Source organism: Quercus suber, unplaced genomic scaffold (genome assembly GCF_002906115.3).
Source record: "Quercus suber isolate HL8 unplaced genomic scaffold, Cork oak 2.0 scaffold_53, whole genome shotgun sequence".
Taxonomy (NCBI): Eukaryota; Viridiplantae; Streptophyta; class Magnoliopsida; order Fagales; family Fagaceae; genus Quercus; species Quercus suber.
Window position 1 is genome coordinate 588,856 of NW_027069518.1, and position 13,752 is coordinate 602,607.

The following is a 13,752-nucleotide window of genomic DNA, read 5'->3' on the forward strand; positions in this document are numbered from 1 at the left end:
AAAAAAAAAAAAAAATTACAACCATGACTTGAAGCAACCTCTTTCCCACAAGTAAAATTAATTGCAATAGTACTATACTGATTCTCTTAAAAAATCTACAATGTAATCTCTATGTAGCAATTACGTTAGTTATTTTAAACGTGTAGTAATTCTCTATGTAGCAATGTAATCAACATATTTTACAGTTATAAATGCATGAAAGAGGATTCTATGATTTTGTAAAACTTTTAGTGCATTTTGCGTTATTTCAAAATTTCCAACTGTTTTTTAATTTTATGCATCAAAAGGAAAAACAGAGGACTAAAAGCCAGGCCCTAACATATGATTTTTAGGGATTTGCAGTAGTTGTGTGTTATCTAATACTGCTAATTCTATCTCTTTTGGTTCATTTGGATGCTAATTTTGGCTTTCACTTTATTAATATGTGTATTTGGGACTCAAAAAAGGAATAAGTGTATTTGAAATAATTAGATGAAATGCATACAGCACAAGTCTTTCTTTTAATAGAGCAAAATCCCCAAAAAGTTCAAATCATTTTGTGTGGTTAGATTCATATAAAAATAATAATAACATTTGTTCTTCAAATTCCTTGTTGTTAAATTTTCAAATCTAAATACAAACCTTTTTAGATTTATGCTACTTTTTTATTGTTTTTTTTTTTTTTTTTTGAGACTGAATGTTTTTTTTAAGTAAGGGACATTTCCCCTAAATATTATATAAATTTCTTATGGTTATCTTTCTAATGTGCATGCACCAAACTTTTATTTTATTATTATTATTTTTGGAAGTTTGAAAGGGTTTTATTTAATTACCTTATAAGTTGTAATTCAGAAGAATGAAGCATCTTTCCTTTTGTATTTTTCTATGTTTTTTTATGCAAATTGGAGGTAATGGAAACCATGAGGAACCAGCTCGCTAGATCCTAATATTAATATAAAATGCAATATGCACGTTCTTTAATTTGTAATAGAAGCAAATGCATGTGAATATGTGATGGTCGCAAATAGGAATGTGTATTTTTTTTTTTTTTTTTATACCTCCTTATTATAAGAACCTTCGAAGAAAACTATTAGTTCGAGTAATGACCAAAGAAATACAAAGAACATGGCGACCCTATTTTATCTTCACCTATAATTCTGGACATTTGACTATTGCATCCTCTTGAGCTATCTCTATTACATTATGTGATAAACATAACATGATTCCACTCACACATTTGTGATTTGATTCTGCTAGACAGTAGTTTTTTTTTTTTTTTAATAAGATAATTTTATTGCAAATGAAATGAGAACCTTCCCCATCAACCTCCCTAAAACACACAGAAAGGCCCAACTAGCAACTGCATGAGCTGCTTGCTTAGCATAGTAGCATACCTAAGAATATGAGAAAATTGCTAATTGTTGTGAGACTGTGACTTGATCCAAAAAAAAAAAAAAAAATGATTATCCTCGCTAATAGATGCAATAGACCAATGGGTAAGAGAAGTTGAGCATAGATGATTAGACTAGATGACATTAAGAACATCTTCTTCAAAAATAACATTAGTGATCCCAAAAACTTGCACTTCCAAATTAATTATTCTATCAATGTATGATTTTCTTCACGCATCAAAAAAGTTGGTTAGATATTAATTCTTAAATCTTCAATGAATGCAGCCTCTTTGAACACTTATTATGTTTTATTGGGAAGTAATCATAGAAGCTTATGTCTTTCACTAAGACTTCGAGTCCTCTAAAAATGCTCTACGAACTATCATGTAATGAGTTAAAGATGATTCCTCTAAACCAATTTGAAAGAAATTTTTTTCTAATAAACTATATACTAAACACACAATTAAATAAGTCAAATAAATTAGAAAATAAACTTAACCGACACCACCATATAGGCCATTATGATCCAATTTTCTCTTTTGAGAAATGTATAAATTTCTATTTTATAGTTTGGATTATATTACTACCGGTACTCTCTACCCTTAGGGCCTTGTGGTTCCTCGTCTAGTCTCCAGTAGATAATTCAAATCTATGCATGTATTTCTCAATTGAGCATTCATTTATTCTTAAATATGCTTGTAAGACAAGAAAAAACAATTCCTTTGTTGAATTATTCCTAATTTTATCTTTGAATTTCTTTATTTTACATTTAAATACTTTTAAACGGATATCTTCTTGACTCATGGGTTTGAACGTCTCCTATGAAAATTTGAATTTCTTTATTAGTAGTACAACAATTATTCAATATCTCTAAACCATAGTCCAATATGCTCAAGGGTGGAACTAATTATTTGTAAGTTGTGATTAATTAATTATAATAATCACCTGAACAAAACAATGGCTTTCAAATTTGATTGCCGTCTAACTTTTCTATCATATGAATAATTTGATATAAAAGAACCCAAAAATTGAATATTGTTATTGGTGCTGGTAGTCAAAAAGTAATAAAATCAACATGACTATTATATATATATATATATATACCGTAATATTTCAAGCTAACTACGTGATTTCAATTTCATGCATGGGGTGAGTTTCAATTAACTCAACTGGTAAAGTATCTAATTGTTATATAAGAGATCTGAGATTTAATTCTCGCTTACACCAAAAACTTATTGGTGTCTTGATTTGATGATAAAGAGCTATCATCAGGAACAGATGTCTTAAACTCCCTAAAAAAAAAAAAAAAACTTGTAAACATGAAAAAGTGTAAAATAAACCAATTGTCAAATGAAAAGAGTATTTATGGACAATTAAGCAGGAACTCCATCAATGTTTTGAGCCTTTTCCTTCCTCTCAAATGGCCATGGTCTGAAACCTTTGCGAAGCACCTTCTCAATTTCCTCAAGTGGCACACCTTTGGTTTCAGGAACCAAAAGTAGATTGCTATTAATCCAAGAAAAGAAAACCCAGCAAACAAAAGAAATGTGCCCCATGAACCCAAAGCCTCTGTGAGGGACAAGAAGTTCATGCTGACTATCAAATTGGCTGTCCAATTTGACATAGCTGCGACCCCTCCACCAAAACCTCTATACTTCAGTGGGTATATCTCTGCATTCACTATCCAAGGGCCTGTCCCCATGCCTAGGGAGTAAACTATGATGTAAAACCCTAGTAGTAAAACTGCAAACAGCCCTAATTTGCTAGGGCAACCCTCATCATACCACACTCGATGTTGTTGAGTACACATGTTTCCTATTGCCTTTTCATTTGCCAAGCAAGACCCAGGTTGGAACTGCTTACAAAAACACCAAAAAAAGGGAAGTCAATGCATAAAGCTCATGAAGTATACAAGATAATAGAGTATAAGTGAGTCATGCCAAAGCAATTAATTTGTAGCTAAATAGTACAAAAACCTAATTCAAAACTTTATTTATAATGTTATTGATGCAGTATCAATTATATTTGTTGTCACATCAGTTTGTAAGTCTTTTGTAATAAAATTAGTTGTAAGTTAAGCACTTTTTAAAGAGAATTATAGATTAAGTGAAGAAGTAATACTATGATAATTATAATATTAACTATATAGGTTTTACAAACTAATGTAATGTGTCAACTTTTAAACATAAAAGAAAAATAATGATGTTATGGATATTGCAGGTTTGACTGCATAATATTCACAAACTAATATAAGAATCAAAATCATTGGTAGATTTTAACATTAAAAACAAATGTTTGACAATGAGATGAAAGAATGATCATCCCAGTAGTAAACCAATGCCTCAACTTTTAACATAAAAGAATGATTGTTGACATGCACCAATTATATTTATTATCGCACCAATTTGTAAGCTATTTTGTAATGATTTAGTAGTACCTTTAGTGAAGGCAGGAAATCTTACCTTGTCACCTTCGCTTGCACAGAATCCGCATTTTTGTTTCAAACAGGTCATGCAATTCCATCTGGAAGTGTCAGGGGCTAAAATGTAAGCTGTGCAAGTGCTGTTGTTGCCAAAATGGCTAGAGTCATAGTTGTTTATCCCTGGTGCATGTTGAGAAGATCGATAAAACACAGTAGATAACACAACAAGGCCAATGATAATAAAGACCAAAGAAACAATCATCATTCTTCTCCTCCCTTGTCTGTCCATAAAAAGCATGCTGATAATTGAACCTACCGCATTCAACCCAGTTGTAATAAGAGACAGTGCTAAAGCCACAGCCTTGGAAGCAAAACCAGCAAGCTGCATTATACTGGCACCATAATACATCACTGAATTGATACCAACAAATTGTTGGACTACTTGGACAGCCACACCAGCATATAAAGCTCTTCTTACTTCAATGTTTTTCATGGCACTCCTGAATTTTGTAAAAAAATTATTCCCTATTGAAGCTTCATCAGCTTCAGCTGCTTCAATTGATGCCTTCAATTGCTCTAGTTCTTTTCCAACCTCATCAATGGGATAAATCTTTCCTAGAACTTCTGTGGCTTGTTTTACTTTGCCCTAGTAAAAAGAAACAAAAGAAAATAAGTCTAAAATCGAGTTTGGGAAAAAAAATAGCAATTAGATATATTATAAGCAATTAAAAAAGTATAATTACAGATAAACAAAAATCTTACATTTAATATATAATTCACATAATTATATTCACAGATAAGTCAAGACATATTGCCTCTTTTGTAGTTTAAAATTATAATAAATTTTGGGGGGAAAAAAACAATTAGTTACAAATGTTATTTTTAGCAATTAAAATTCTGCTATTTTTTAAGTATAAATAATAATAATAAATCACAATTGAATCAGAAAGTTACGTTCAGTTAATATATTTTGTAATCTCACAGGAATGGTCAAAGTTTATTTCTTCTAACCTGTTCCATAAAAGAAATAAAATTCAGAATAATGATTAAATTGAATAGAGCAACTAACTATAATTTTATTTTAAGCAATTAATACATTTTTAATATATACATTCAACTAAGCTTTAGAGTATAGAGTCTCCCTTTCAAAAAAAATAAAAGCTTTAGAGTATAGACTCATATACATTAAGCTAATTAATTTTTTTTATGTATAAATAATATACATCAATTTTGATGTAAACAAGTGTACTAGGATATTGTCTCTTACCCCATATTCTTCAATTTGCAAAAGATTGATTGATGTAGTATACTAAATAAGGGGTTTGTACTGAATACTTATAAAATTTAATCTAATTTCTAAAAGTCTTTCTTTCTTTTCTCTCTCTCTTTTTCCCACATTTTGGTCAATAACTCCAAAATTGATTCATTGGCAAAATTTTCTAGATTTTCCTAACAGAGGGAAGTCTATGCATTGATGCCCTCACACATATATAAAACAAAAATTCTACCCAAAAAGATAAATAAATAAAGAGAAAAACCAGAATTAAAAGAAGCACTTTCTTCCTTTTGCTAGTATAGCCCCTGCTACTTCCTCAGCATTGATATTGCAGCAATAAATTCTAATCAAGATGCCAACAATTATAAAATTTTGATGTGAAAAATAACAAACAAAAGCATAAAATTTAACAATGAACCACATTGCCGGTTAACATTTTGCAATGAACCCAAATTTCATGAGCTAGGCCTTTGAACTAGTAGAAAGTCACAAAATCCTACTTACATTCAATTAGCAAAATCCTACTACATTCAGTCATAAATCAAGATTCAAGGCAATCTTTAACATGTTATATAGAATTGCCAACAATAAATTGAAGCTGAAGTCTTGTAACTCAACTGATGTTTTCAATGAAGACATCTATGATTCAAATTCACCCCTCCTAACTATTGTGTCATAAAAAATATCTATGAATTTAAAAAAATTTCCCAGCGTACGTAAAATCATAATTGGAACCATGGAATTATACAAACATGCTTAAGATCTATCAAGCTATGGATCTAAAAGTTACATAATCACACCTGCTTGTATAGCCAACGTGGTGATTCGGGCAGTAAGAGCATTAGGACAAATTGGACGATGGGAGGGATTCCGGCAACTCCAAGCATCCATCGCCATGTTCCCGGCACCTGAAAAACAAACAAAATATGAGAAAACAAAATAAACAGAATAAAAAAATAAGAACTTAAAACCAACTAGAAAGGCTTAAAAGCCTTAAATACCTTAGTAAAGCCTAAGTTGATCAAATATGATAAGAATTGACCAAAGGTTAGCAAGAAACCATTCATGCTTATCAAAGCCCCCCTGATTTGAGCAGGGGAGGTTTCAGAGATATATAAAGGGGATGTCATGGATGTCATCCCAACGCCTAATCCAACCAAAATCCGCCCAATCACAACAATTGATGGAATGGTGCAACTGCCATCACCACTGAGCCGATGAAAAATAGTACATCAGCAGTTAAAATTGCCTTTTTCGCCCCAAGCTATCGTTCATCCAGGCTCCAATTGCAGCACCCATGATTGCAGCCGCAACTGATGTACTTACAATCAACTCTTGCAACCATGTGTGCTTGTCAACTGATTTGAAATCGTCACGTATGTACAATAAAGCTCCAGAGATTACAGCTAAAAAAACCAAGATAATAACAATATATACATTAATCACAATGAAATTAAAGGTTCAAAAATAGAACCCCCCCCCCCCCAAAAAAAAAAAAAAGGAAGAGATAAGGGGATAAAGTGTACCAGTATCATAGCCAAAGAGGAGACCACCAATACCAGCAGTCATAGCTAGTCTCAATATATATGGTGTTTTCCATATAGTTCGAAATAACTCAGTGAACTCTGTCTTGTTCACAGGTGCAATACCTCCTTCCACCATTGTTGTGCAAATTAAGAACCTTCTGAATTTCCTAGAAGTAGTTAATAATATGTATTACATCAAAAAAAAAAAAAAACAATATTTAGAAAATAAAAATACAAAGTAACATAACCGTGTTCTTATCATAATTTGAGATTTTTTTTTTTTCTTCTTAGACGGATTTTAAGTCTTTTATTCTTAGTCCAGAAGGCAATTAAACACATTTGCACATCACTAGTATCAACAATTTAAGTCTTTTATTTTCTTAATCCAATACGCAATAAAATACAAAGTTGGTTTCAATATCACTAATTCAAGTTCCCAATTATTCCAACAATGAAAAACAAATAAACTAGAAAAGAAAAACCACAAAGATCACTTTATCCTAGTGCAGATTTGATGAAACAACAACAGCTTTAAAATTGAGTTTCACATAAGGATGAAAAAAACATGCAGTGTAACCCAACAAGTGCCAATTATTCCAACAGTGAAAAGAAAGAATAAAATCAATAAACAAAAGAAAAGAAAAAGAAAAGCCACAAAGATCAGTCATCCTAGTGCAGAGTTGATGATGATGAAACAACAATGGCTTTAAAATTCCCAGAGTGTTAAGTAAGTAACCCAGTACCTTTGTCTATTCGAGCTTGTGAATAATTCCCAGTTTTGATTTACAATGTAAGAGAGTGAAAAATTTTCTACTTCGTTTTTTACTTTTATAGTCACTGTGATGAAAAAAAAAAAAAAACAAAGAAATTTGAAGTTATCGAGAATTCCTAGTCAGCTCCACTACTGACACTTCACTTATCTACTGACTCTACAGTTATTGACCAGGTAAAATAACAGTTGTATAGACAGTATAGTATGGGATTATCGATGGTTAACTTATGCATAAGCCTTTTTTCTTTTTGATAAGTTAACGTTTAAATCAGAAATTTCTACACCCTGCGTGTCTAATTGGAAAACTATTCATGAATAGCATCCGTGGGAAATAGTATGATGCTCAAGTATATTGCCGTTTGTTACTCGGGTTTGAATAACAGTTTTTAATATTTAAACAATAATAACACTTTTGAAACATATTTTTATAACATTCAAATGCGTATTTTTACAATATTGAAAATTGAATAAAAATACTAAAAAATTCTAACTAAACGGACTCATTTGCTAAAAAATCAAGAAAGATTTTATTATATACTTGTATGCAGCAACTGCTATATACAAGGGCTTGTGACAGAAAGAAAAGGCCAAGTGTCTAATGCCTACTTGATCATGTAAATTCCACCCTTACACCTTTTTTTTTTTTTTTTTTACTGCCACCATATGCAGCAATTGCTATATACAACAAAACCTTTCCCAAAAACAAATTCAAACATGTTTGAAAAAGTCCCATTACGAAGTTCTCTCTTTTTTCTCAAAAAAAAAAAAATCAATTTTTGGTTATTATGTAAAATAAAATAAATAAAAAATCAGTTTTTGGTCTTCAAGATCTAACAGCAATCTGACGTGTCATTGACTAAACAAATCCCTCTTTTTTTTTTTTTTTTCGGCCAGGGTGCTTTCCATAATGATTGAATTAAAATTGGAAAGTGCATGATGTAGAAACTAGAAAGTACCTCACCTCTACGGAATTGTTTTTTTCTCTTTTTTTTTTTTTTTGCTTTTGGATATAGAAAAAAAATATATTTTACAACCAAAAAATCTGGCATTTCCAAAGCCGTGTAACCAGGTACCCATTCTCATCCACCATGCTTGGTCCTTAGCTAGATTGCTGAGTTTGGTTGATGTGTTATTTTTTATTAGATGGTATTTTACTACATTGAGCTTAAAAATTGATATGTTACCAATTATAAAAAGATAACTCGAATATTTATTTATGATTTGGTTGAATCCCACTAATCATATTCATTACCACATCAATTTACAATTTTTTTATGTAATAAAACTTGTAGTATTTTAACAATTTTCTTTTATTATTGTATTAATGGATCATATTGTGGAACATGTTCTCGTGTTAAATACAAGGAAAGTCTTCCAAAGGTTGTTTCACATCATGACTTTACTTTATACTAGCAAGTTAGCAATAATTTTGGGTCTCAATTAGTTCAACTGATAAAGTTATCGTCAAGCAAGAGTTGGGATTCACTCTTTTTTACAACTATAACCAATTGATGTCTTGATTTAATGATAAAAAATGTTCATCATAGAGCAAATGTTGTTTGTTGTAATTTTATTGTATTTAACAAAATAAATAAATAAAAATTAGCATAATATTTAGGGACAATATTTTGGTCAGCATGATGATACCATTTTTCAATTTGTTACAAATGCATTGACAAATATCATATTTCAATATATTACATTCTCGGTTTTGAAAATTCTAGTCCTTATTACCCTAAATAGTCAACTTTGTACATAATTAAATCTTAACCAAAAAAAAAAAAAAAACAATAAGCAAGTATTAGTCAAATCTTTAAAAAGTACTACTTATCAATCCTATCTCAATTCTTCAGGATAACATGGAAGCAACGAACAATTAGGAGGCTGGTACTTTTCTTTTTCTTTTATTTTTTTATTAATTTTTTCGGTGTATTATAAATGTCAAAACAATAAGATGACTTTAAACGTGATCATGACTCATGAGTTCTGTAGTCATGGTCTACTTTCAATTGATACAAAATTTCGGTTCAAATTCTTCCCTTAATTCCTCAATTATTGTATTTATTGAATTCTATAAATAAATAATTTTGTCACCCACCCAAACTTTTAATTTATGTCAAATTATTGTATCTATAGATAGTAAACTTTTTTTTTTTTCAATTTTCAAAATGTACACTAATTATTTAATTTAAACTCATGGTTAAAATTACTTGTTACTGTTTCATTCTTTAAAAAAAAAAATTAAACTCACTGTTAAATTTTTTTTTTTTTTTTTTTACTCACCAATAATAACCCGTAACAACCTAATACTTAAGATTGTTGTAAAATATTGTGAATATAGCATTTCTAAAAAGATTTAAAATTGACTTTAAATAAGCATCCATATAATATTAAAAAAATAAGCATTCAAATGTTTTGAGATGAGGATTTACATGAGTTTGGGCTAGATAGGACTGGGTTGGGTTGATAATTTTGGAGGAGAGAGGGGCCAAGCTACTTAGAAGATGGGCTTAAATATAAATTTTATTTTTTGCTAAAATTATACCTAATATAAATTTTTTTTTTCAAATGCCCTAGGGGCACAACCCCTTTTTGGGTCCATCCCTACTTAGGAGTATAACTATCTGTTACTCATTCCTCTCATATAATAGTGAGTTTTATTACTTGAATTCATGGTGTAATCTTTCGTTTATTTGAAAAGAGAGTCCTCCAAGCTCTAGAAGTACCTAATAATTTTTTATATATAATATAAGCAATTACAAATTGACCTGCTTTAAATATATATATATATATATATATATATATATAATTATAATGATGCATCAACTAATCACAAAAAGTTAAGATAGACATTTAGTTGTTCTGTTTTTGAAATTTTTTTATAATTACATTCATTGTTAATTGTTATGTTAGTTTATAAATTTTATGTACTTGATAAAAATGTCAGTATCTTAACATTTTTCTAGACTATAACAATGAGGCTATGAAAGCAAGGAAGTTGACTGGAAAGGACTGGAAAGTCCCTTAAAAAAAAAAAAAAATCTAACCCAATCCACATTCCGTACCCATAAAAACCAACCCAAAACATCCAATTGGATTGGGTTTAGTTGGATTCATGGGATCAGCGTGCTAAATATGATTATGCATCCCTTTACCAAATCTGTGGGCTATAGAAAACTACATGTTGTCTTAACAAAAAGGGACGTGAACTGAAACTGACTTGCACCAATTTATAGAATGTTGTACAACTCTTTCGGCCAATGACAAAGTTGTGCAAAATCGCCTTTCATAGGAACCATCCAAAACTCATAGTTACCATGCAAGAAAATACATAGTACCATTTTCCTGTGACTTTTCTTTTGTCATTTCAGCTTTTCTTAGCCAGCAAGGCCCAGTACATGTTACACATGGACCATCAACTCGCTCCAAAGCGTGTTTCATGTATTAAATAATAAATAACAGTCAAACACCAATAGATAAGACCATTTGACCAGCCACCAATCCATTCATAGCTCACATTGTTTTGAATTTTCAACAAGAAAGTGAGTGTTACAGAAGCTAGCCCGGTTTTGCACACTCTCAATACTGGTTTGTGTTACGTGGAAGCAACTCAAATACAACTTGTAGACTTTCTTTAACAAAGCTCAACTTTTTAGTTTTTGTATAAATATAAGGAAAATATCCACCAATCCTTACTATAACCAAACTTTCAAAGCTCAATCTTTTGGGTTGTGTCTCTCAATGGTACTCTTGATAGAAAAAATTAGCAAACTTTACTCCAAGCTGGAGAATCATCATCACCACCACCCCCACCCCAAATCTGAAGCTTTATCAGCTTCATTGCAGGCTTTTCAGTCTGATGTTTCCAATACCTTGAACCAGTTGTCATTGAATTCAAAACCCGGATCAGAAATCCTTTCCTTACCATGGATTCTACAATGTTTTGGCCTCTTACCCTCCATTCATAGAGCTTTTGCAAAGCTAGTTATGGATATAGACTACCCCATTAGCAAATGGGAAGCTGCTTCTGTGGAAGAATATCTCAACTATAGCTTGAGTTTGATGGAGCTTTTCAATTCCATGAGTTCCTCCCTTGCTTATCTTGGACACGCCAGGCTTTCACTAGCTCATGCTTTGAGCCTTGTGGAGAACTCACCTTCTTTGGCAATAGAGCGTCTCAAAGCCATTCAACCTAGAAGTTTCAACATATATATATATATATATATAATTATAATGATGCATCAACTAATCACAAAAAAGTTAAGATAGACATTTAGTTGTTCTGTTTTTAAATTTTTTTATAATTACATTCATTGTTAATTGTTATGTTAGTTTATAAATTTTATGTACTTGATAAAAATTTCAGTATCTTAACATTTTTCTAGACTACAAGAATGAGGCTATGAAAGCAACAAGGAAGTTGACTGGAAAGGACTGGAAAGTCCCTTAAAAAAAATAAATAAATAAAGAATCTAACCCAATCCACATTCCATACCCATAAAAACCAACCCAAAACATCCAATTGGATTGGGTTTAGTTGGATTCATGGGATCAGTGTGCTGAATATGATTATGCATCCCTTTTACCAAATCTGTGGGCTATAGAAAACTACATGTTGTCTTAACAAAAGGGACGTGAACTTGCACTAACTAATAGAATGTTGTACAACTCTTACGGCCAAGGACAAAGTTGAGCAAAATCAGCTTTCATAGGAACCATCCAAAACGCATAGATACTATACAACAAAAGACATATTACCATTTTCCTGTGATTTTCCTTTTGTCATTTCAGCTTTTCTTAGCCAGTAAGGCCCAATACATGTTATAAATGTAGTGGACCATCAACTCGTTTCAAAGCGTGTATCATATTTTAAATAATAACTAACAATCAAACACCAATGGATAAGACCATTTGACCAGCCACCAATTTAATCATAGCTCACACTGTTTTGAATTTTCAACAAGAAAGTAAGTGTTATAGAAGCTAGTCCGGTTTTGCACACTCTCTATTCTGGTTTGTGTTCCGTGGAAGCAACTCAAATACAACTTGTAGACTTTCTTTAACAAAGCTCAACTTTTTAGTTTTTGTATATAAAGAAACCATCCGCCAATCCTTACTATAAACAAACTTTCAAAGCTCAATCTTTTGGGTTGTGTCTCTCAATGGTACTCTTGATAGAAAAAATTAGCAAACTTTACTCCAAGCTGGAGAATCATCATCATCACCACCACCACCACCCCCACCACAAATCTGAAGCTTTATCAGCTTCATTGCAGGCTTTTCAGTCTGATGTTTCCAATACCTTGAACCAGTTGTCATTGAATTCAAAACCCGGATCAGAAATCCTTTCCTTACCATGGATTCTACAATGTTTTGGCCTCTTACCCTCCATTCATAGAGCTTTTGCAAAGCTAGTTATGGATATAGACTACCCCATTAGCAAATGGGAAGCTGCTTCTGTGGAAGAATATCTCAACTATAGCTTGAGTTTGATGGAGCTTTTCAATTCCATGAGTTCCTCTCTTGCTTATCTTGGACACGCCAGGCTTTCACTAGCTCATGCTTTGAGCCTTGTGGAGAACTCACCTTCTTTGGCAATAGAGCGTCTCAAAGCCATTCAACCTAGAAGTTTCAACAAGGATTTCAAAGAAGGTAAAGTTAAGGAAGACGGGAAAGAAAGGACTTGCAGTGGTGAGGAAAAGAATATTCATCAAGCTTTAACGGTCATGAAGAGTATTGGATTCTGGGTATGTGGGATTGTGCTGTCTGGTTTATGCAGTGATGGTAAGCCATACTTGGAGATGAGAAAATTGGTTTGTGGGTTGTTGAATTCTTCATTTGATGGATTTGATTCAAGTATATATGAGGTTGTTATGGAGCAAAAGGGTGTCTTGAAGGAGGTAAAAGAGCTGAATGATACAGTAGCTTGCTTAAATGCTGCCTTAGTCGAGGGGGAAAATAGTGAAGCAACCAAAGATTTGGAAGGAAAACTGGAAGCAGCCAACGATTTGGAAAGAAAATTGGAAGTCTTTGAGAAACTATTGGAGAGCTTGCAGAAGGAGGTGGATCATCTATTCTCAGAGGTTTTGGCTGGCAGAAGTAAATTGCTTGATTGCCTTAGACCCCAGAAGGAATAGAGATAGTTCATACTCATAGTTGTGCTGTTACACCCTTTCTTTCTTTCTTTTTTCTTTCTTTTTTTTTTAATTGACAGTTGTGTATTCCTATGTAAAAATCATAAGTTTAGAATTCTTTTTATGTTAATGTATTCTGTAATTCTCATTGTAGTTATGTTTTTAAGTTATAAAGTTATTTCTTAACAAAATCCTTTGTATCTACCAAAGTTAAACACAATTTTCCCCAAACATAAAAGGAATCAACATTGA

At 31.7% G+C, this 13,752-nt stretch overlaps 2 protein-coding genes across 2 annotated transcripts; one reads left to right on the forward strand and one right to left on the reverse strand.

Annotated features, from left to right (window-relative positions):
* Positions 1-2,696: 2,696 nt before the first annotated feature.
* Positions 2,697-7,388, reverse strand: LOC112004919 (inositol transporter 4). The gene is given in 9 exon segments (XM_024037162.2): positions 2,697-2,871; positions 2,874-3,225; positions 3,833-4,438; positions 5,869-5,976; positions 6,070-6,257; positions 6,260-6,319; positions 6,322-6,474; positions 6,595-6,761; positions 7,338-7,388. Coding segments are annotated over 8 exon segments (1,731 nt in total). The 5' UTR covers positions 6,731-6,761; positions 7,338-7,388; the 3' UTR covers positions 2,697-2,743.
* Positions 7,389-12,528: 5,140 nt separating this feature from the next.
* LOC112004920 (UPF0496 protein 4) lies at positions 12,529-13,503 on the forward strand. The gene has a single exon (XM_024037164.2). The coding sequence runs from the start codon at positions 12,529-12,531 to the stop codon at positions 13,501-13,503; it is 975 nt and encodes a 324-aa protein (XP_023892932.2).
* The last annotated feature ends 249 nt before the right edge of the window (positions 13,504-13,752 follow it).